The sequence below is a fragment of the Accipiter gentilis genome, chromosome 8 (genome assembly GCF_929443795.1).
Source record: "Accipiter gentilis chromosome 8, bAccGen1.1, whole genome shotgun sequence".
Lineage (NCBI taxonomy): Eukaryota > Metazoa > Chordata > Aves > Accipitriformes > Accipitridae > Astur > Astur gentilis.
In genome coordinates this window covers 12803654-12828320 of record NC_064887.1, presented here as the reverse complement: position 1 = coordinate 12828320, position 24667 = coordinate 12803654, and the positions used below count along the sequence as shown (strand labels likewise).

The 24667-nt window shown below is 47.3% G+C and overlaps 1 protein-coding gene across 14 annotated transcripts in view; it reads left to right on the top strand.

Moving 5' to 3' along the window:
- Window positions 1-24667, top strand: part of PTPRF (protein tyrosine phosphatase receptor type F) — a 393280-nt gene that overhangs the window by 296010 nt on the left and 72603 nt on the right. For all 14 annotated transcript variants that reach the window (XM_049807801.1, XM_049807797.1, XM_049807800.1 and 11 more), the window contains 3 exons: window positions 3721-3831; window positions 20532-20801; window positions 23662-24243. In XM_049807801.1, the coding sequence (XP_049663758.1) occupies window positions 3721-3831; window positions 20532-20801; window positions 23662-24243 (963 nt within the window). The remainder of the gene's footprint in view (window positions 1-3720; window positions 3832-20531; window positions 20802-23661; window positions 24244-24667) is intronic.

The window sequence follows — 24667 nt, the reverse complement described above, 5'->3', positions numbered from 1 at the left end:
GAGGCAGCGGAGGTTGAGTGGTGCTCAGCAGGGAGAGGTTTCACTCTGATGCATGTGTACCGCTGCAGAGACCCATGAGCTCCCAAACAAGCTGTTTATTGCTCTTCTTTCTACACATACGCACGTCCTGATGGAAGATGGTCCTCATGCATCCACTGAAGCTGTGCTACCTTATTGCAGATCAAGACTCAGCCATGCAAACGAGAACAAGGCACCTGACACAGGAGCACTGGAGGAGTCCATATGAAAAGTCTGCAGTAACATCCTGTGTGAACAAGACCTCACTCAGCAACTTGTGCAACATAAATCCCAAAATAATGAATAAATCGGCCTTTCTAGCCCTGGTTTGCAGAGACACAGAAGATTATAAGATGAGATGTTGACAGGGCTAGGAATAGAAATCAGGTCCTTTGCACTTGTCAAAGCAAAGAATTCACTGTGCTTTTGAAGGCCTTTGGATGCACCTTCCATGAACTTCAAGGAAAGGAGCTACTCAGGACTCAGTTCTTCCTTTCCTGTAGCTCCTTATGTCCTGTCCATCCTAGACTTGAACCGTCTAAGAGATGAACCTGTTGCCTTTCTCTGGGATGACTGAACTAGAGCCTGGAGCATTTTACACTTTGGGAGTTTTTCCCAAGGCTCAGATGCATTTGTGTCTCCAACTTTCTGATCCCAGCAATGTCTGAGCTTCTTAACGTTATTCATAAATCTCTGTACCTTAAGATACCCTACGCTCTTCTGTATCCATCACTTAGTTGTAGGCTGTCCTTCAAGAAAACCCCTGTAGTCTTGCTGACTGTCATCAGTTTACCATGATCCTTCCACTTTCTGCTATCTGTCAGCTATACTGCGGGATCTGTATGTTTGTCTAATGATGATTTATTGCAGTAACTGGTTTTTTTCTGGTTCAGTTGAGAGGTTTGCATTAACTTCCTTCTGCCTTCTGGGTTCTCACTTGCTCCTGATGCACCATAGTTTGAATAGTTGTGCCAACCCAGACAAAACCAGAATCCCTCGCCCAATGTCCCTGAGGAGTTTGTAGGCAGTTGTTGACACATTACATGTTTATAATATGATTCTAGAAATTGGTCCGCATTGGCTCCAAAGCTGACAGGCAACAGCAGCATGTAATCTGAAACCCCCTCTGCCTTCATTTTCTTCATCCTCTTAAGTTTTCCTCTTCTCTCTCCAGCACTGATGTTGGAGCCCCTAGAGATAAAGAATAGTTTGACTACCCAATGCTTAAGAGGCATGGTGATCACAAGTATAAAGGGTATAAATACCAGCAATATGTATTAAATGTCTAAAAGGGGAATATAAAAAGGTATGTGTTCATGGCAGAATTATCTAGGGATCTTACTTTTTTCTTGGGAGACTCCACTGCCTGTCACCTGAAGCTCACTCTGCTTTCAGCCCAGGCAACTGATGAGGGCTACAGGCTAAATCAGAGACGGGGTCTTCCTTGGGGTCATGACATGCACTCTTGTTTGTTTGTTTGTTTTTAAATTTGGGTGCATTTTACAGCAAACACTTTTTCCAGCCAAGCTTGTTGCAAGCACTCAGAATGAACTCTGCAGCACATGTGTGCCCAAAGAGTAATGAGTGGAAATTAAGAAGGGGATAATATATGGTGAGTTCCAGGGAAATCTTCCTGACAGAGAGCATAACCAGGCTGTGGCATCAATTCCTTGAGGAAGTGGTGAAAGACCTATCACTCGGCACATTTAAAATGGGATTGGACAGAACACAAGTACATTTACAACAAGGAGCAATCCTGCCCTGGCCCCCAGGGATGCACAAGATAACCTAATAGGTCTTTTCCTCTTCTAGATTCTCTGATTCTCCGTGTCTTGTCAATGCTGGGAAGCTTCGTCCTGCTCCACTGCCTGTCATGCTGCTGTCTGCTTGAAGATGTTTTTCCCAGGCAGCATGTAGAAATTCAACATTCTCCCTGAATTAAGCAGCAGTGCTCTGTAGGCTTTGGCCTGTGGGTGTCCAGAGAGCACCGTGGCTAGAGAAAGCTGGCAGGTCCTTTTGTTAGTAGGTGGAAAGACTTCTGCAAACAAGCTTTCTCTGTCTAGCTGAAGCCTCACTTCCAGCACTAATGTAACAATAGGGAGGGCTCTGTACATCATTTTTATTATATGGCAGAACCCAGGGAAGTTCATTTTTCCCGATGACATATAGACTTATGCTACAGTCTCAATTTATCCTTCTAAATAATGTAGGTGGCAGTGGTTGATTCACATTAGTTTTTCTTCTGTTCTGATGATATGAAAAACTGAGTTTGACCTCTGCAGCTTGAACCAGCGAGAAGGGAGAAGGCAATTTCACCAGCTATTCTCAGTGCCGCTCTCAGTGGTCGTTTTGAACCGTGGCAGGCAGAAATGAGTTCAAATCCTTACAAGCAAAGGGGTTAATGTTTTCTTTTAGTTCAGTATATGGTTTGTGAGCAGAGTTCCCTTCTTACAGGCAATCCTAACCAGCGGAATCTGAGCACTTGGAGGCACTTTAAAAATTATTCCCATGTTGCCTGGGGGGAAGCAGGCTGAGCACCAGCCACTTCAGTGTCTGGCCAACTGCCGTTGGCTCCTGCAGTGCCAGCTTGCTGTCATATGCAACCTGCTTCTTTCTTCCTCTACATCTCCATCTTTTAGTCTGCGTATGGGGCTCGGTTAGGGGAGTTTACATGTGACTAGTTTTGCAGTCATCTGTGCTAGGCAAGAAGTTGGATGAAAGACCAGCCTCCTGGGCTGAGCGGTGCTGGACACCAGTGAAATAGGCTGAGCAGATGAGAGAAAATCACCTTACACCAACACTCACTTCCACATCATGGGTACTCTACAGGTTCCCCATGTAAATTGCTACTCTGTGTGCTCTGACAATTATTGCAATTATTTAGATGTGCCCCTCGTGCATCTGGCACTTTGGGGATGGGATCACATCACGTCCTGAGGAACCTGCAGTCTGCGCTAAGCAACTGTTCCTGACCAAAGCTGGAGAAGCAGACACTGCTGGGACAAAGGGAGAGCGGCTTACACGCGAGCGCCATGCAGCAAAATGGGTGTATTGCATTGGTGTACATCTTTGATGTCTCAGACCGAGTTTCTAATCTTTTTATATCACATATAATGAAATCTGAAAGAACAAGGAGATCACTGATGCGGAGAAAGCTGACAAAAGTCGAAGTGTTTTCTCAAAAGGGGATGTCTGTTGGAAGGAGGGGTGGTGAGGTGGGAGAGATGGGACTCTGCCATTTTCTGCAGGAAGGTCGCTATTTGTTGAGTGTTTGCTAGGTTTTGCGTGCATCAGATAAGAAACAAACAGCTACAGTTAGTGTGCTTTGTGTTTGTCTGGTTTGATTAAAGGCTTGTTAGACAGGATTCCCATACGAAGCTGTAATTAATATGTGTGTATGTGTATGGGTTTTTTTCCTTTATTGAAGCAATGACTACAGGTGGTTGGGGTGGTTGGAAATACATCAGTAACTGGTTCCCTGTACATTAAAAAAACAACAATAATCAATTTCACAAGCTTCTAACAGCAGACTGGGTACCTTTTGGCTGCATGCTGGTACCCTGTGGGTAGGGAACATCATGATATATTTATCCAGGAAGATACTTTAAAAGCGTGGGGCATGGCCTTCCTTTTCTGAGGCTGGCTGTTCATTACCAGATTTGCCATAACCTGAATTGTCTGTGTCGTTTTGTTTGCGTACAGGAGCTCTGCAAATAGAGAACAGTGAGGAGTCAGACCAAGGCAAATACGAATGTGTTGCAACCAACAGCGCAGGAACCCGCTACTCTGCCCCAGCTAACCTTTACGTTCGAGGTAAGAGCAGCTTCCACGCAAGGAGGTCACTCTTCTCCTGCCCAAAAGGCTCCATGGCTTTCAGTGACGGAGTATGTTCCCTGTCTTAGAGCCTTGATCACACTTCATGGATTGTGTGATGTGGCCTTTTACTCAAAAAACAGCAAGTTCAGTTCAAGGATATCTTTGATCCATGTTGGGTTTGATTCACATTTCTGGAAATTTGTTTTTGCTGTTTATATGCTGTTATGTAAAATGCTGAAATATGGGCAGAATTGGAATTCCTTTCTCCCTTGAACTCCCTAAGTTTGTGTCATAGTTGGGATCAAGGGGAGCTTAATCCTCTTAATATAAACTAACCTTTGGTGGAGTAGTGTAAAACTGGTCACGCTCTGATGAGCCAGAGGTGCTCAGCTATAGGTGAACCGATATTTAGGCCTCTGCCTTGGAATGTGTATCTTTAAAAACTGAACAGCTTTTTGGAGTTGTCCTAATCCATCTGAACATGCATTGATGATTGAGCCTCTGGGTATTAATGGCTCACACTGGGAACCTGCTGGAAATTAGCCACAATTCATGTAAAGTGATTTTTCTAATGGTTATGCTACGTTGCCGATTTAAAACTGTTTTCAACATACCAGAATAACTAGGTTTTACATTACAACGGTCTCCTGCCAGTTTTCTTTCTCTGCATTAAAGGTGTTTGAGTTAGCTGGGAGAGAAGCAAGGGCTAAATTCCCTTTACTTTCTGTTAATTTCGGCAAGAAAAAAATGTGCTGCTTTATATGAAACTCTGTGTAACCAGAACCGCTGGTCAGGAACCCCTGGGACATGTAGTATGGATTCTCCCAGGAAGAGAAAGAAGATTCCTGTGCTGGTGCAATCCATTGTTTGTTAGGAAGTTAGAAACGGATTTTATTTCCACATAGTAAATCAACTGTCTAATAATAAAATCTCATCTTCATTTCTTCCTTCCTCTGTTTTGAAGAACAAAAATACAACCTTAAAGCTGTATATGCATTGGTTAGTATGGAAAGAGGACATGAGAATGATTAAGTCTTCACATTCTGTGTGTTTGCTTCTAGGGGTGGCTTCTGGCATTGTTTTCTTTGCTTATTCTGGGGGACTGCTTTTTTATTTTGCAGCTTAATTTGGATTATAAGAGTCTTTGGAAGACTGAAGTACCCAATTAAGCATATTCAGAAGATGAAGCTATATCTATGCAGTGGAATCACTCATTTCACTCTCACAATGTAATTATGGATGATTTTAAACTCCCTGTATTCTTGCAAGTTCATTTTTCAGGCAAGCTGTGCTGAAAGTCATCCCACATTGTCACTTTGTACTCTGAAGGAAAGGATCCTAGTTACCAGATTGGCTGTTGTTGCATAGGTTTGTGTGGATACCCAGCCATTTTGCTGCAGTATTTGGGATGTTTTTGCTTCCTGTGACATGCTCAGACTCTCAATGTTCTGTTTTCTATAGAGGTGTGGCTGAAAAAAGGTACAGGAGGTTCAAGAGGTAGAAAAACCTCCTCTTAACAGCTTTCCAATTTCTTACTAATGAACGCTCTTTATTTAGCAAGTGAATCCTGTAGGACTGAGGAATGTACTCAGCTTTACACTTGGCTTGCTGCTCAGCAAGATTCGGCTGTCCTGTTTGGGCTAGGCATGGGCCGTGGATGGTCTGCACATGTGAGAGGATCCTGACTTTCACCGAAGAAAGCATGTTTTTAGACATATGCTTTGCTGTTAACTGTCATTTTCTTACACATAAATTTTTGGAACAAGCCTTTTTATTGCACATAATCTTTACAATGTCAGTCTCCAACCTGTGTGATCCTGATAAAGCCCTGCTGTATATTTAAGACAGGATACCCCATAAATTACTATCAGATGAAATTCACTGTGCATACTAGGTCCTAGATGGTATTTGTACTTACAGTTTCTAATAGCAAATGTTCTACCAAAAAATATCATATTGTTACCGTATTAGTTAATGACTTCAAAAAGTTAGTCAAACCAAGAACAATACTTTATTTCTTTAACAAGCAAGTTAAAAAAGGAAAATATCTTGCTTTCTCAGGTCTGGGATGCAGAATAAAAGAATCCCTGTTTTTATTTCTTGTGACAGTCCTACAGTGTCGTCATTAGATGGATCAGTGACTTCCAGTAGGGTCTTTAGAAAGTGCCTGCATCTTTACTAGAGAAGACATTAATTAATGCTAAATTACAGTGGAAATTACAGTGCAAATTGTAGTGGAAATTAAGCGTGTCAGCTGCACTGCCACTGCATGGTGGTTTCATAATGATTGACCTCATTGCAGTGAATACCTAAGAAGCTGGCCACTTTCTCGGAAAGCATGTCTGAGTACTGAGCAGCAGTACTAATTTCCACCCTGTGTAGTTCTCAGGACTGCTTGTGCCTGCTCTCATTTACAGCCTATTGGTTTTTTAATAGTTCAAATGTTTTCTTGACTCTTGGGGTTTATGTTTTTGATCATGTCCTCCCCTTTCCTAGTCTCCCAGGTAGTCCTTTGTGAGTGTGCTGTGTTAGAAAGCACAGGCTCATTAGCATCTTTATCATACTTTTCATGCTAACAAAGGAAGATACTGGGTGCTGAGAGGGGGTATCCAGGCACTGCTCAGGGCTTGCTATATCAATGAAAGAACAGGAGGCGGAAGGAGCAGGCTACGCCGGTGTCTTGTCTCTGTGAATCCTTTAGAGCCAGCACTTCTGCACAGATGGACTTCATTAAAAGTTAAAACATTTCCACACCAGGGATTTGTAAAGGAAAATGGATGCATTTTCCTTGAAGCTGTTGTTTTCACCTTACTAAGTGTGCTGGAAAGCAACTCTCATAAGCCTTCTGCTTCTGGACTGACAGGTTGGTCTGTGCTGTTGCAGAGCCGGGATGGGGCTGGGGACCCAGGCTGGGAGCTGACTGCCTCCCACTGCTAGTCTTCAGCGCTCCAGTGCACGGAGGGTTGCAGAAAACATCCAGACCATCAGAGGAGCAAGAACAGAGTGAAAGCAAGAGCGGAGAACATGCCAGGGCAAGGTGGCTATCTGGGGCATAGCAGGGACTTCGAAGGGGACACAGGTGGCATATTCCTATCCTGCCCCTTCAGCAAAAGCATGCTTGCTGGTGCTGGTCTGGATGTTGTCATTACCACCATGAAGGAACACTCATCCATTTGTGGTCCATAGTTACATGTACTACAGTACATTGTAGCAATGATTAGATTTGGGACTTGATGGTGCTGCAGGGAGAAGGGAAGGGAATAGAAACGTACGGAAGATGTGATTCCTGTAATCCAGAGAGCTTCTTGCTGTCTTAATTTAGCAGCAAAAATGCAAGAAGTTGATCCAAGACATATGAGAAATTGATTTAAGAGTAGAAGGCAGATTGGACCTGGGGCAGGGGGGGATAAAAAGGCGGTGTCATTTTGTCATGCTCACTGGGAGTATAGGTAATTGCACTGATTCACCTATGCTGTTGGTTTTTTATGAACACATTTCACTCTTCATTTGCCTACAGCTTCAGGGACATCTGCACAAAGAGGAGGATTTTCAGTCAAAAGACTTGTCCTATGAAATGCCCGTGAAGGTGGTGGCCTGTGTGGTGCTCCCCTCAATAGAGGCACTGGTACTTTTTCCCTGTAGGAAAGGTTTTTTCTGCCCTTCTGTTTCTCTACACATGGCATTATTTTATTCCTACTTCAATGAAGCAGATGAGCAGGAGGACTGTGTATAAGCATATCCTTATTAATACACTGCGGAGTTCACTAGGTATGTTCCCCAGTGCTGCTTACAGCAGTGAGCAATGCAGATGCTATTAGAATAGTACTTATTGGAGCATTGGCTGCATACTTCCCCATCAAATGAGAAATCTGCTGCCCAGTTTTCACTTCTTCAGAGCTGCTTTTCTCGCCTTCGGGGTATGGTCCAGTGGGGCAAGTGCAGTGAGTTCCCTGGCCCAAAATGCTACATGTACTGTAGAGAAGCAGTTGCATAGCTGCTTTTAAAAAAAGACCATTTAAAACTGAATCGTCTCCTCTGTCCCCAAATCACAAACTAGTAAATCAGACTGCAGTAAATAGAAATGGTATTACTGCAAAAATCCCTGCTGTCTTGATCTGCTTTTTGAAAGGCCAGGCTAGTATTTCATTTGGCAGCAAGGAAACTTGCTTGGAGTCTGAAGTTTTATTTGCCAAGTTTCACTAAGGAGCCATCACCCAAAATGAAATCAGGATTGCGGCTCTGTCCCTGGCAGCGATTCTCTGGCCTCCGCAGGGTTTTACACTTGGGGACTTGGCGGCAGGTTAGGCTCAGACACAGAGGGAGCTCACCGAAATGGCTACTTGCGGCTATATGATGCTTACTGCAGTGGGGACCTTGTGTAAATAATAATAATTCTGAATGACTGACGTGGGCCTGGAGCAACAAGACTTGAAGCATTTGAAAAGGACACTCTGTGCTTATGTAATATTAAAACAGCTAAAATAGCAACAGCCGTCAAAGCTTGAGGCTATTGCCAGGAGAAGAGTTAAAACTGAGGACAGTGGTCAAACAGTCAGCGACCAAAACTGGGGATGTCTGAGAAATGGCTAAATAATGGGGAATACATTTGTTTACAACCCAGCTACGTGCACACTTCTGGCAATGTGCTCTGTTAAACCTGCCTCTCGTCAGGGTTGATGGTGGTGACATTACTTGACCAGAGAGGGGCACTGCCGGTGCTTGAGGGCCTGGCAGTGATCACAGACAAGCAGAGACTTGAGAGGGAGGTGCCTGGATGACAGGAAACACGAATGGGCAGTTGAATCAGACCAGATGACCCAGACTGCTGCTTTGGATAGATGTCTGCCCTGGACCATCAGAAGCAGCAAAAACAGGCTGCGATAGAGGCCACAGAGTAACTACCCCTCGGCAGTTGGTACATGGCTGAGGAGGGCTACGGGTCTGAAGGGCCACAATCTCCCTGTGTACACTCTGTGAAATCTTGACCTCAAGATAATGCTGCAGTACAGCAATGCAACAAAGAGCGGTGACCCTTTCATGAAGAAAGTGCACTCCTCTTTATGGGATTTCAGTATTTTTAACTTCATCTCCTCTGCCCCTGGGTGCTGCTCCAAGCTGAAGCTACTGCTATAGCCAAAGTTAGAGCAGCTGTAGTTCAGGCAGATGCATCTTGGCTAGTTGTAAGCAGGCTCAGGGTGAGCACAGCCAACGGCATGGCCAGAGCTGCGCAGCACTCGGCACCAGCAGACGTTTGCTGCTCAGCTGTGACTGTGTGTATCCTTGTACTGGAGCTGGCTGGCTTCAGAGCCGGAGAGGCACATACAGGCTTCTGCCAAGTTTTCTCTTCCCCATATATTACTAGGAATATTTTTGTTGTATTTTCTCCTGGGGCGAAGTGTGTTCACCATCAGTGTTGCTATGAGCATTTTGCTATGCTGTAATGATTATAATGGTCACGGTTTAATAAATAATAGTTCTTTGTCCTTCTGCTAGCACATTTCGTCTAAAGATTTCCATGTGCTTTATAGAATTCAGCTAAATAAGCTTAACAGTTTTATTCCTTGCAAAGTCCTTTGACGGTTAAAACTGCAACGGAAGGCTCAAGTCTGATTATTTGTAAAATTACCTGTATGGAAAATAGAAGGAGAGTGGCTGGTGGCTCAGTGCATGATAATGCAACACAGAAATGGACTCCAAAACCTATTTCCCCCTCCTTCCCACATGACCTGCATAGACATCTGTGGAACAATTAGGCCTGCGTATCTGTGCCGACTAAATGTCCATTCCCTCCCCTTCCACATCCACTTACACAAAGGGTTAGGAAATCCATCTCTGGTGCTCTGAGATTTTCTGCTCTTAATTGAATTCATGCATGCATGTGTGTGCACTATGAATGGGAAAGGATGGTTGGGCGCCCTGAGCATCCTGTCTGTCTCTCTAGGATGGAATATACTCATCACTGTGGCATGAGAACATTGTTCATTGCATATAATGGGAGGTTGTCTTATTCTCATGTAATCTGGCGTAAAAAAGACAATCTGTCCTTTTTTCCTCTATACCTCTAAAAGCTGTAAAGGATAAAATTTGATTTATGTGGAGTCCTTGAGACACAAGACGTGCGTTTGGAGATAAGCAGGAACAGGTTCATCCCCCTCTGGGTTTTTGTTAACCTCTCTGTCTTTTCGATTCCAAAGTGTCTGGGTTTGCCTTTATATTAATGCCTTGCATAGCACCAGAGGGTTTTCAGCACAGGACAGATGCTGGCAGTTCCCAGCAGAATTGCAGAGCCAATTGGGATAATGAACTTTTTTGTTGCTTTCAGGAAAGTATTAGCTTCCCACTCTGAAAAGCTTTAGAAATGTGTTCCTTTGTTTGAGCTAGTGATCTAAACTCTTAGACCTGTGCATTCATATCCTGGCCACAGCCCCCTGCCTTGTTTCAGGGAGCTAATGCCCAAGACTACACACAAGCAGACCCATAAGCCCAAATTCATTCTTTCTGCAACATGCTGCTGTGGTTAGAGTATTGCTGCTGCTGCAAGCAGCAGACAAGCATGTCTGTGGCAGGGTAAAAGACAAATTCAGTTGGCATGGGAATTTCTGCTTACAGAGCACTGGACCCATCTGACAGTCAGGACTGGCAGACGCGTCTCTGATACGGCCTCGCTCTTGCTTCTTTGGTGTTTCAAGTTGGATCTCAAAAGGAGCCCCATTTTTACCTTCTGGAGTTTGCTGTTCTCTGGTGGCATTTCTGCTGTGACTTGATGTGCACATAGACTGGCATGCTCAAGTTAGCTGCCAGGCAGCTCAGGTTCATGAGAACACTGTAGCATGCCTATTAAGCCATGGTATTCTACACAAGGGATAGATACTCTGGGTAACCCTAGCTTTAAATCTTCTGTCCCTGCATGGGGGGGGGGGGGGCAGATGTCATTTACTGTCACTGCTCAGAGTCATTTGTTTTGTAAAAAAGCAGAAAAACTGTTGATAAAACATGCTTCTTAGCTTAGGAGTGACATGGATAAAGAACGGGAGATAAGGCAGCATGTGAATGGGATCTGTAAGGACATGAAACTTTCCATTTACATTTATCAGGTTTATCTTGGGTAAAGCAGCAACTGTTTAAGCATTAACTAAAGGGAAAAGAGGGAGAACTTTCCGCCCAGGTGTTCGGTCGTGCCTTACAGCTGTTCCAAAATAGCCTGCTACTGGGTTTTATTCCCCATAAACCGCTAATATAATAAGAGATTAAGAGATGATCCAGCAATTAGTGACAAATAGCAGGCCCCAAACTTGTTCCTGTTCGACAGACCAGAAAGTAATCTGTTTGAATTACCATGTTTCACATGTGTTTCCTCACCTTTCCAACTGTAATCTGAAGTGTCAACATGTAGGGAAAGCCACTGCCGGAGCCTACTCCTATCCATGCACACTGATGCAGTGCAATCCCTGCCAGGCTCCCCAAAACAAAGCTCCTGGCTGTCCCCTAGCTGCAGCAGCACCCCTCACCTTGCCCCTAGACAGGCCAGGTGGCATCACAGTGAGACCCCCTTGGTATGGCTGGGGTCCGTCAGCCCTTCCCAAGGGCAGGGGGAGGCTCTGCAGCTGCTGCGCTTCTGCAGCAGGGATGAGTGTTCCCGTAGCTGTTTCAGCATCATCCCCCCTCCCGTAGCTGTTTCAGCATCATCCCTCAGCGTCCCCCTTCACCACCCTCTTGCCGTTCAGTCGCGCAGTCCGAACAGGTGCAGCGGGTTGGTCCACGCTTGCAGCACTTGGAGTTTGTGTTGCCCTATTGCGAAGTTAGTGCTGCTTTCCAGAAACACAGCTGTTCGTGGTACACCTGGTTTGCCAGACGCACTGTCCTTCCTGGGCAAGGGCAGGAAACAAATCCTCCCTGTTGGGAAGAGCTGAGCAGAAGGCAGAAGCCCTTCGCTGTCTGCTGAGGCCATGCGGATGTGATACGCTCCATTAGATTAGGAAGTAAAGTGGTGGCTTGGGAACAGCAATAAAGAGGTTCCCTCCCATCACAGGGTCTCACAGGATTGAATGAGCCTTATGTTAAAGTTTTGTGGACCAAGAGGTAAATCCCCTGTCTGAAGCAGGCTAGAGGAAACTTGGACCTTAAGCTAGGACTGTTTGTTTTGAGGATGTCCAGGTGGGATCCTTGCTGGATGTGGCCCTTGCTTATGGGCCAGTTAAGCTCCGAGTTGGCTGCTTCGGTCCCCTGGTATCAGTTCAGTTGAAGAAATGTAAGCAACTGTTTTGCTCTTCTCCTGCAAGCTCCATTACACTTTGTAGGCCACTGTTGTAGCTGTTATTGGCAGTTTGTTGCCTGGTCTGTACCATGTCAGTGTTGGTTAAAATCCTGTCCTCTAATCACTGGAAATGGCTGACTGTACCGTTGTACTGTATAATGCCACATACTGTTCTCTAATTTGCAGTGTTTCTGCTGGAAAGCAAATTCCTCCATCCACCTTCTCCTTCCCCCATCAAAAATGTGACTCATAAGCAGTCTTTAACTATCAAATCCACTTCTGTATTCTCTCAGCGAGGGTTCGATTACAGCTGATACACCACAGATCTGTAGCTGGAGTGAGGTCACTCCTGCTAGAGAAATAAGATCTCCTTTGTCTATAAGGAAAATGCAACTAACCTTCTACTGTCTCTCCCGCAGGAAAAAAACTGGGACCTGCTCAATTCTCTGGGTGTTTTTGTCCTTCTGATTTCTTGTCTGTCTCTCACTCGCAGCACAGTGTACCAATAAGGCTCTCCCGAAACTGAGCCCAGCTGAGACTGCGCCTGTCTGTCACTTGCCTAATACCTCTCTGCTGCATTTAGCTCTTTGTTTGGAGAGGGAGAACAGCTCTTCATGGTAGAAGATTTTTCATTCACCACTTGGAACATTTCTTTCATACGTGATAAAATTGGGATCTACGTATATGCTCTTCCCAGTGTGTGGTCAATGGGTTTAAAGTGCCTTTGCCATCGTCTTTATAGCTGGAGTGGGTGTGTGGGAGCACGTCAGTCTGTGTGATGGCTGGAGTCCCTTGCTCTGTGCGTGTGCCGTGAGTGTTTTGCACATGTAAACGTGTCTCTGCGTCCAGCATCTGGCCCAGCACGGGGCCGACCCCAAAGCACATTCCATGTGAGTATGTGTGGGACGTGCGGTCCCCTCCGCCCTGCCTCAACGAGTGGTGAGCGGGTCAGGGAGGCGGAGGGGCCAGCCCTGCTCCAGGCCAGAGCGGTACGAGTGCGACGCACCTTTGTCCACGACATGGAGTGGTGTGTGTGCACGGTGGGAAGTCATGGCTGACCTCTGTAGTCTTGTCTTGTCGTTTCAGTGGTGTGCGGACAGATGAAGCTTGGCCTGTTTTTACTCTCTGTGTTTTTCCTTGTCTTTTTTTATTCCCTCCTCATCTTCATCGCACTCTGCCATCAAACAAAACAAACTTTCATCTCTCAGATCAGCGAGAAGGTTGGTCCTTTTCACTTCTTATCCATCTACAGTACACCACGTCAGATGGGACTTTTCCAGTAGGGAGAGGAGAGCCATCCCCAAAAGGGGAGGGGGCCCTACAGACTCTGGCTCCCTTCCAGGCACGGCCACAGTGTGCCTGATGAAATCTGCTTACTGTTTGCTGTGACTCTGGTGATGGCATTGATACTTTGCTTGCATGCCTTTGTTGCCTGACATATAAAATGCACAGAATATATTTTGCATGTAAATACCAGCCAGGGTGGTTTTGTTCAAAGGTAGGGTGGGAAGAAGTGCATGCTACTGTATGTGGGGTCCTTCTCTAACCTGTTACCTGTGCTAGGTGCCAGTGTAATACCTCTAAACTGCTGCTGCTTTCTGGCCAGAGATCAAGAGCGGTCTTTGGAAGCAGAGATGAGAATGATCTCCAGTCTCCTCTTGAGTTTTTAGGGAAAGCGGGTTCCTCAGTTTCTCCTGTAGCTTTAAAAGTTTTAACTTTCTCTAGAGGCGAAAAGCTTACTTTTGATCTCAGCTGGAGAAGAACTCAGCATGCTGCCCTCCCTTGCCACAGGGCAGCAGGGGCAGCTGGCTGAGAGATGCAAGGCCCTTGCGCTGAGGCAGCTTCCCTGCTCCTCAGCAGTCCCCACTTTGGGAGTGGCCAGTTCTCCGTGCTTGGACAAGGGCCCTTTGCATGAGCAGGTCTGCCTCTCCTTTCTTCCCTGGGGCTGGGTCTTTCTCTTGCTGGCAGGAGAGCTCTGGCAGTGGCCCCAGCCTTACCTAGGATGGCTCAGGGAGTCCCATGGCAATGTGCACAGGAGCTTGTAGCCACTCAGCAAAACCTGATTTGTACTTTGCACTGCTCTGTCCTGCTACCCTCAGAGAGCCAGAGGTGAATAAAGGACAATAGTGAAAGGTGATTCCAGCTTTTAAATTAAATCTAGCTTGAGGCACTCATAATTTCACGCTGAGGAAAGCTGGTGGTTTTGGCCGAAGTCCTGAGCTAGTTTTCAGAGAAGACTCCTTCACTGAGCAGGTACCGTGCAGGTCCATCCCTGCACACGCACTGGAGGAGAGGGATGCTTGCAGCAGCTCTCCAGCCCGGCGCTGCTCCCAGGTGGCACGGAGAAGAGACCCTGGCTCCTCTCACACATGCCATCAGGCAGCTGTACGAGTTGATCTTACAATCATCACTGGAACAAGTTTTAACAAGTTGTCATAGCAGTTGTTCCAGTACACTGACTTCGCTGCCATTTCTCTCCCTGGAACGTGCTCTCGTTTAGATTGTACTGAGGCACGGGGCCCTTGTTGTTTACCCTCTAAAAATAGATTTCGTAGAGGATAAAATTACCTGAGCCCAGGACAACGATGAAAAATGAGAAGAAGGAAGAAAAGAGAAGAAATGAAAGCCAAGGCCCAAAGCCTCCTAGATTTCAGTGAATTTGGAGCACTGCTGTGATGGCTCAGGCACCTCTGGAGAATAAACCTTTGACAGGGCACTTAAACGTTTTAGCCGCATGGTTTAGCTGAGGGGAGGTAGCCGAGAATGGATATAAGCCAGCAGGAGCGGATAATTTCTTATTCTTTGTGTCGACCCCTCCTTCCCACCCCACCAAAAATACCCACGTACACAAATATTTAATGTGAAGCCAGAAATTAGTTTCTAAATATTCCATTGGGATTTGCCGTGCTTATAATTTGTTTGGCACTGATAATTACATCTTACATTTTTCCAGCTTTACTTAAAAGTGTGTACTGCTCACCCATGCATTTAATTATTGCTCTGTGACTGCTACAAGGTTATTTATTAACGAGTTATTTTATCTTGATACAGTGGATCTTTTCTCTTATTCCCCTCCTTAATGTTGTGTTATTTTCATCAGAGAAATTTCAGAGAGTGAATGCAAATTGCATAGCTCCACAATCTTGCTCTCCCTTACTTTGCTATTAGTATGTCAGTATGCTGAATGCTGATGTGTCTCCAGTGCTGCACCACTGTAATGATATATCCTCTTTTATATGTGGTTGTCAGCGCAAATAATTAGACCTAAAAGTTATAGCTGAAATATAATCCAAAAATGGCAAGGCCCTGTTTTGGAAATTGTCTATAAAATGTCAGCACTCAAGGATGCATTGGGAGCATAAATAGTACAGCATTGTTTGAGCACAAGATTAGACTGTAAATGCATTTTTTCTGGTTCCAATTTTTCCTCTCCTGCTGTTGATTCTGTCAATAGATTGTGAGACTCCAGCAACTGCCTTTCCATTTGAAGTCCTTCCTTAAAATGATAGCACTAGGGAGAGATGAAAGGTGTCTACAGATGAGTAAACCACGCAGACCGATGATCATGTTTGAGGCTATCTCCTAAATTCACTCCTTCCCGACTCTGAGGAGGTGGTTCCTGAGGAAGGCGGGAGTTTTGGGCAGGGTAGCAGCGTGGCGAGGGCAAGAGCACACCCCGTGCACAAAGGATCCTCCAGCTTGCCTGGCTGGAGTAATGAAATTGGGCAGCCTCACCTTCTCAAAGATGTGCCCCTGCATCGCTCTCTACTACTCATCCCAGTTGGGAGGTTAGATAGAGCACAGCCCTCTGAACCGGCGTTTGCTGTGCTGGGGCCTGGGGAGGAGCAGCACAGCCCAGGCAGAGCTGGTCCTCCTTCAGAGCGAACGGGACTTCAGACTGCCGTTCCTCCGCGCAGAAGAAGAGGCTGTCAGGGCGGTGGTGCAGGACCAGAGCAGCTGGGATTGCCTCAGAGAGGAGCAGAGAAGTGTGCAGAGCATGGGCACAGCTCTCCACTGCCATGGGGCAACACCCAGTGAGCCTGCAACAGGGGTGCCAGGAAGGGGGAAGATGAAGCCCAGTTAGGCGGATGCCAGGTAGGCATGGTGGGAAGGAAACCCAGAAGCAAGAGCAGGCAAGTAGAGGTCCCTGCATCTCTGCAAGCTAGAGGGAGAGGTGTTAGCATTGTAGTTTGCTCGGCTGTACTGTGACCAAGACAGCCAGCAGGGAAAAGCAGTTTGGTTTCCCCTTCCCTAGCAGCACCACACGGTTTTGGAATCATGGGCAGTCTTCCTGGCACTGTTGCGTGTTTCCAGCAGAGCCTCGCTGTATGCCAGCAGTGTCTCATCACGCGAGAGGGGCTGAAAGCACCAGCCTGTGAGCCCTGAGCACTCGCCCAGAGCTCAGAGCCTACAACTCTTGCAGACAGCAGCAGGGAGGGAGGGTCCCTGGTTCTCCAAGGGGGTAACGTCACCCTCAGAGGGAACCTGAGACGTTAGGAAACAGCCACTCCTGTGGCGAAAGGAGCTGGGCAATCGATTCATGCTCTTTGCTCTCAAGCCAAGGAATGTGCATGTTAATGCATGCTGAATTATTAACATTCTCAATCTCAACCTTTGTGGCCGTTGTGTTGCTTGCTCCCCTCCTTCCTCCCCACGGTCCCCGCAGTGAGTGGGGAACTAGTCTCCACGCTTGTCCTTTCTCCCTGTCCTGTGGGATCCAGGGCACGGGCTCAGGTTGCGCTGCACTGCTCACCACTCCAGGGTTTCACTTGACTTCGCAGGGAATGCTCTCTACGGGGAGGCATGCTGAGTAGTGGAGCAGCACAGAGCCCTTACAATGCCTGTTCTTGGGATGAATGACAATGAATCTCATTTTTGACAGTCTGCTGGTTTAACTAAACCTCTGAATTACACTATTGTCCATTGAAATCATTTTAATATTCACAGCAATTTTCCCTGTGCTGTTCTTGCAAAACCTCCAAACCACCTTCTCTGATCTTTATCCAAAAAGAAGATTAAAAAAAAAAAATTGCAAATTCTTGTCAAGAAAATTGTAATAAAAAGGGAAATTTCATTGCTGCAATAAATGAAGAACAACAAAATTTTCTGGAGCACTTAAGGTAGCATCACGAGCTGTGCTAGGCCATGTGATTTGACTTGTAAATTGGACAGAAATTCTAAGAATGCTGCTTTTTGAGGAGTTATACTGATTTAAATTATTACCAGACTCTTATGCTAGAAAAGCAAGTGACTTAAATCGCTGTCTTGAGCCTGAGGAACGTGTTGATGGTGCTCTGCAAGCTGCTGTGAGAGCTCTGCCAGCTCTCGCTAATGCTAACTGACAGCATCTCCCCTTCTTCCTCCGTGCTGACTGGGACAAGAAGCTGCCAATTATCCCCCAAGAGGATGAAAGGCTGATGGAGCCCGTCCATTCCATTGCACATGCTCCTGCCAGAGTATTGTCTGGGCCAGATCTCTCACCAAAGGCTTCGCCCTGACCCCCTCCCACCTCCCATGTTGAGAGCTGACCCCTACCCATGGCATCCATTTTTAGCAGCTGCGGTGCCTTGGGCACTGCTGCTATCTGGTACGGAGCAACGAGCCCATCTTAGCAGCTCTGCTGGTGTGCTAACGAGGGGCGGCCGGTGCAGCCGTTCAGGGTCGCAAAAATATACCGCAGAGGCCTGTTGAACTGCTCATCTGTTGCCAGGCTTGAGAGCTGAGGCCCCACACAGCTTCCTGCATGCCGCAGGCTGCAGCGGGCAGGAGGCATGGCCTGTGTCGAGGTCAGTGATGCTGCAGCCTGCCCACCTTCTTGTACGGTTTGATCTGCAGGAGAGTTTTCCTTGCCATTCATCCCTTTTCTAGGCACACAAACACACTAACCGCCTCTGCTGCTCCCCCGTGGGTAGGAGAGGAGGGAGCCACCTCCAAAGGTGCTCAGCCCTTCCCTTCACCCTGCTGAGTGAGCTCCCAGCCCCTTCGAAGTGCATCTCCCCTGTGCTGTCCACAGGGGAGCAGCGTGCAGTCGGCTGCTGACCTTCCCAGGGAGAGACAGCTGCAGCGCCCACAGGCACTGCCTCTGCAGGACACCTCAAGGGGAACGTGGCACTGATGGGGCTTGGCATGGCCCCAGGAGCCCCCTGAAAGCAGTGCTTGACGGGGGGGCATGGCGTGGGGTGCAGGGGAGTCTGCAGCGGGCTGTGCTGCCTCTGGTCTCACAGGGCTGGGGCTCAAAATCTGTTTGTGCATGCCGGGCTCTGGCCTTCCTGCCTGACCTCTTGTCTTCCCGTGTCCCTGTACGTGAGTTCCTGTGCATCTTCCCTCTCCCTGTCCTGCCCTCGCACTGCTTGCTTTCTGACCCTGTAGTCGCCTCCGATGCCTGTCAGCCTGTTTGCCTGGTGCATGTGCGTGAGTGCTCTGTGCAAACCTATGGCTTTATCCTCGAAGTTTGCTCTTTTTTATTTTAATACAGTGTGGGTGGGTGGGTTTGGTCCTTGGATGGGGACAGAATTTGAACAGCTTCTACCTGGAATAATTTGATGCCATGTTCGTTGGAAAACGAAACCTGACTCTTAATGAATGGTGCTGGGATGCTTTGGTTGGAAATACACGCCATCATGTTAAACCATTGCCATGTCCATCAGGTTAACTCCGTATTCTCATGACTGCGTAGCACTTGAGTACACTTTCAGTTCTGTCTCGTTTGGGGAGCGCTGCCCCGTCAGTCAGGTAACGCCTCACTGGCGATCACTCATGTAGCTATTGATTTGAGATTTAATAATTGATTAAAAGAAACAACCAGCAAGACTTTGGATTTAGACATTCCAAAAAAAAAAAAACCAAAAAGCAAAGCAAGTTATCCTTCCCCTGGCTGGTAAGGAGCTAATGAGCCCTGTTTTGTCACCGAGACGATGTGTAGTACACACACGATGTTGACAGTATTGTCTAATTTATCACGAAGTCTTAGCTCTGTTGTACATGCTAGTGTGGGGGCTTCCGCGTTCAGTCTATTTCTGCAAGCCTGTTGGTTTGGGGATGAATCATCAAAGAGAGCACTAGTGCAATTTCATTTGGGGAGAGTCAGCTTGGCAAGCGGAGCTGACACCTCTGCAGCTCACCAGGCTGTCAGCAGCTTTACCGTCTGCGGAGATGCTGTGGTGGCGGGAGCCAGCCCAGCAGAGCCGTGTCCCCCCGGCCCCCCTGCGCCCGTGGGGCCAGTCATGCCTGTGGCGCATTGTGAACTGGCACCGCTCAGGCTCCTGCCCAATTTCCACCTGTCCCGAGTGCTGTGGCTGTTTGCTGCTCCGCCAGCCCGATGCACTGATGGAGGAGTGTAATTGGCCGGGAAAGGCTCCTCGGGAGCCGGTCAGTCGTGAACCCAGCTGATGCTCTGGGGCTGCCTTTCTGGTGGAAGAGGCTAGAGGAGAGCAGGGCTGCTGGGCAAGACATGTTCGAGCAGTTTCCCTTTTTAACTACAGACTAAAATGAGCTTGCCCAGAGGAGACAAAGATTTACCGAGCACAGTTGTTTCTCTACCCTTGCTTAAATAGGCCCATAACACTAACCCTGAAGAAGGGGCCTCATTTCTCAGTGTCATTTTCCTGACGGGAATGCATATGGCAGGCAGCTTTAGAGCTTTATTGTAGCTGAGAGTTGCTTACAAATAAGTCTTGAATGAAATACCCAGCAAGGGATTGATACGAAGAGAAGCTGTGCAATGAAATAAGGAGGAATACATCTCCCGAAGTGCTGCCACAAAGGTGGGGAGGGTTCTGCCAGCCCAGCTCTCTTCTGTCAAAATGGATATGATCTCACATCTGTCAGGATTAGTTCTCTCCTGCCCAGCAAGGTGATCTGTTCAGGCCCTGACAATGTCACGCAGTTCTGGTGACTATTTTTTCTGAACCAAGGCAGAACCTGAGTTACATTTTGAAATGAATTATATTTTATTTAGCAGCACATGTGTGCTAATTCAGAAAGAAACCTTTCTGCTGCTCCTGCCCAAACCCTGTGAGGTTTAGGGGATGGGTTGCTTTACTCTAGAGCTAATAAATTGAGCAGGTAATTCTGTTTTGCAGAGCTTCAGTGGGCCCTGCACAGAGAGTGTGTGACTGGCATTTGTGCATTCTCTCTAATTAGAGGGATGTAATTTAAATGGAGGAATGTTTCATGTTAGTAATATGATTTCAAAAGGCTATGTTTGGAGGGAATGGATTGAGCCATCCCTTAATGAGTTCTTCTAATAAGATGCCAGTGGCTAAGGAAAGAGAGCAAAGTGTGTGCAATTTGGCAAAGCAGTGAACAGCTTTTGCACTTCATTTTATCTGTCCCGAGGGATAGACAGGCAAAAACGTTGAACCCCCCTCACGTACCCCCACAATGCAACTGAGCGCTCTCTGCTGGTTCTGTGACCCTACTAGCTGTCTCCTCCTTGTTTCAGTGCGGCGTGTTGCTCCTCGATTCTCTATCCCTCCAAGCAACCACGAAGTGATGCCTGGGGGGAGCGTGAACCTCACGTGTGTGGCAGTAGGTGCTCCGATGCCCTACGTGAAATGGATGGCTGGTGTGGAGGAACTGACCAAAGAGGATGAGATGCCAGTCGGTAGGAACGTCCTGGAGCTGAATAACATCATGCAGTCTGCCAACTACACCTGCGTGGCCATCTCCTCCCTCGGCATGATCGAAGCCACAGCCCAGATCACTGTCAAAGGTAAGGAATTATTCCTCTTGGTGCTCCTACTTAGGTTTCAATGGTGTAGCCCTTTGCCAAAGTGTGTTTGAGTGCAGCCAACTGACTGCAGTCTCCTGTGACTTTTCCACTTTGCAAGGGATGTTCCCAAACCCACAACTTTGTTTTTTCCTGCTCAGAGCATAGTATTTGCTTTGGGAGGTCATTTCCTCTCTCCCTACATGTGGCATGACAAGAGACAGGCTTGTGTCAGGCTGGGTCCCTGTTATGCCACAAGGGAACTTCAGTGAGTCTGTGCTCTTCCCAGTAATTTCTGGCTTGTTCCATGCATCAGCAGGATCAGCTCAGCACAGCAGCAGGCCACAAGCTGTCCGGGGGCAGGGGTCTGTGGATGTCTGCAGTCAGAGAGCTGTTTGCACAGAGATACCCTCTTTAAGTAAGAGCAGGACAAGAAAGTTAATCCCAGCAATCTGAAGCATCTGTGGACCTCATGAGAATGAGCATCCTCCCTCCTGCAGGGAGGAGCTATATGCATTTATTTTAAAATTGTTGAATATTCCTCTGTTAATTTTCTTTTTTCCCTTACTGCTCTGCCTCTTTCTCTTTCCTTTTCTTTTTCTCTTTCCTTTTCTCTTTCCTTTGTTGTTGTCCTTAACTTAAGGCATGCTTCCTGCTGCCGTTTCCCAATTAGCTTTGCCCCAAAGAGGGATGTTATTGCAGATTGCTGACCACTGGGTACACGGCAGCCCACGCAGACAGCTCCATAACAGGTGGCTGAAGTACATGTCTTGCCTTTCCCATCTGGGGCCAAGCAGGTCCACGCTGTCCCTTTCCTCGTCTCCTTGCAGTTGATTTGTAGCTCAGATTTCCACAGACATGTAATCTTTTGGGTCTGTCTGTTCTTGCAGGCCTCCTCCTGCACTATGGCCACCTTTAGCACCGAGTGCCTGCTTGAACAAATCACAGAATTGAGTGTTAGCCCTCTCTGACCTGGAGATTAACAGCAAATTCTCTCTTCCCTGATGCTAGTCAGAGGATGCTTTTAACCTTAGCTGCACACTGCTCCCTTTACTTACAGCATCTGCTAGTCAGTACCTTTTCCAGCCCCCATTTTCTTACAAAGCACAGGTGTTGCCTTGGTTATAGTACATAACCAAGAGTGTAGGGAAGAAAGGGGCATGATGGAGAGGTGGTTTGGACATGGAGGGAGGCGGTGGGAACTGCACCATTGCACTGATAGTTCCCAGCATTTACCTCTTTGTACCTGGGATGACTCGGCCTCACTCCCTCTTTGGCTGATGTGATGCCCACTGCTGCCCCAGGACTGCAAAAGCCCCCAGGACAGGGAGTGGTCTGCTCAGCTCCTTTAGCCCTTTGCCTTCCTCCTTGTTTCTCTGTCTGTCTTTTCTGCACCTTCACTCCAGATATCTTACTGCCTCTGTCCCTAAGTCCTTCACCTGGTGTTGCTTCTCCTGTGGTTGCTGGAAAGTAGGCCGTTTGCAGGGCAGACAGGAGAAGCAAGATGAGACAGAGCTGATTGCAGTAAGTGCATCTAAGGTACCAGACCTGTCCCTTGCTCACATGCAGGCTGCACACCCAAAACCTGGCAAGAATCAAGCTTGCCGCTCTCCAAAGGAAAGGGTGGATGAGTGTCATCTATCCTTGAATTGAAAGCCTGAGGGAGGCTGCCAATTTCTTGGATGCTCTAGGAGGTGTGTTCCTTCAGGCTGTAATATTGGGCGGGATGTGTTTGCCCCCCATGAGTCCTCCATGGGTAGTGGTGTTGTGGTTGGTTGTGGGTTGCATGCCATTCCCTCCCATACCAATTCAGCCCTCACCAATTTTCTCAGTATTCATGTTGCAGTAGCACTAGAAAAGGCATCCTGGCACTCGGAGCAGGCATGTTTCTGTGCTAAAGAGCCAGCGCTCCTTAGCTGAAACATGTGGAAACTGGAAACCTGATGGCTTTGCCAAAGAATGAAGTACTCGAGGATCTTAATTTGGGCTGAGCACTTTTCCTAGTCCCTCATCAAGCACAGCTGCGTTAGAAGTCACTAATGACTTGAACTGGAGTGGTTCGTAGGAGGTTTAAAGTTACTGTAGACTTTAATTCAGTCATTGTCTTAAAGTATTTGTGTACTCTGAAAATCTCTCACACGCACTCATTCTCTTTCTTTGTTCTTTTGGTAAAATGGCAAATCTGGAAATGTTTGCTTGCAGTAGTTGCGTTCTCGTTAACACTTCAGAGATGTCAGTGTCAGAGCATTCTCGTATAACAGTTTATTGTCTGGTTGCAGTTTGACACACCACCCAGTGAAATAGTCGATGTGAAAGTTGGTAATTTCTCTGGCTGTATCCCTCTTGCATGTACTGTAATACTTACAAGGCATTCCCCCATCAACCCATCTAACAGCACTGTCCATGAACTCCCTATGGCCTAAGATGCTGTTTCTGTGGAAGCAGGAGCATAGCTCCAGATTACCTGTGGTGCTCTGATTGCTTTACTGTATCCCTTTGTAAATCAGCTGTATACCTGGCTTCTGGGGCCAGCCCAGCCCAGCAAGCACCTTCCCACTGCCACCTGAACCCCCATGACAGAAACATTCCTGCATCCCCTTTGAATTACCTTTATTTAGCCTGCTGCTGGTAAGTGCGTCAAGCACATCTAATAACATGATTGCTCTGTTTATCCTTCCATTAAGAACCACTTCAAGCAATATATGGTAATATAAAAATGCATGTTCTAGAGTATGAAATGATTTCTGCCTTTTAAAGAAGAATGTTAATGGGAGGTGGCAGCTCCATTTTTATCCCTGTGCACATTGCAGGGTTTGAGCTGACTGAATTATTTAAATCACACCTCTCTGCCTTCCAATTGCAGCACTGCCAAAACCTCCAACAGAGCCATTAGTGACTGAAACGACAGCTACCAGCGTGACCCTCACCTGGGATTCGGGCAACTCCGACCCCATTTCATATTACGTCATCCAGTACAAGCCCAAATCCTTGGACGGTCAATTCCAAGAGGTGGATGGTGTGGCGACAACACGCTATAGCATAGGTGGGCTCAGCCCCTTCTCAGAGTATGAGTTCCGGGTCATCGCGGTCAATAACATTGGCAGGGGTCCCCCCAGTGAGCTGGTTGAGGCCCGGACGGGAGAGCAAGCTCCTTCAAGTCCACCCCTCAAAGTCCAGGCACGGATGCTGAGCGCCAGCACCATGCTGGTCCAGTGGGAGCAGCCGGAAGAGCCAAATGGACAGATCCGAGGGTACCGCGTTTACTATACCACGGACCCGCATCTGCCTTTGAGCATGTGGCAGAAACACAACACTGATGACAGCCACCTTACCACCGTGGGGAGCCTCATCACAGGGACTACGTACAGCATCCGCGTCCTGGCCTTTACTTCGGTGGGTGACGGACCCCCCTCGGACATCATCCAGGTCAAAACGCAGCAAGGGGGTACGTATGGAGTGAGGTGCCATGGGTCCATGTCCACCCCAGTGGTGTGCAGCTCAGCTGTGTGCCTGATCTGCACCAGCCATTGCAACTGCACTTTTTGCTCAAATGGTTGCATGTCAGAATCGCATTCCTGCCCCACAGCCATCAGATTTAAGCTGTCAGCTTGTCCTGGGGAGTCGGTCTCAATCTCTGTACAAGTAACACAGCCCACAGTTTTTTCTGGGATACAGTGGCTAAAAATGTGACACAAGGCCCTGGATGTGGATGTTGACACCTGTGTAACTGTACTGGGCCCTTCTGGGGTCTGAGTACACATGTGGAAGGAAGGAGCTGGGATGCAGTCAGGGGCTGGAAGTGACCATGATTCCCATAGTCACCTGCCTGGGTCCCAGAGGTGCTTGATTGTTGCCTGGCTTGTTCCAAG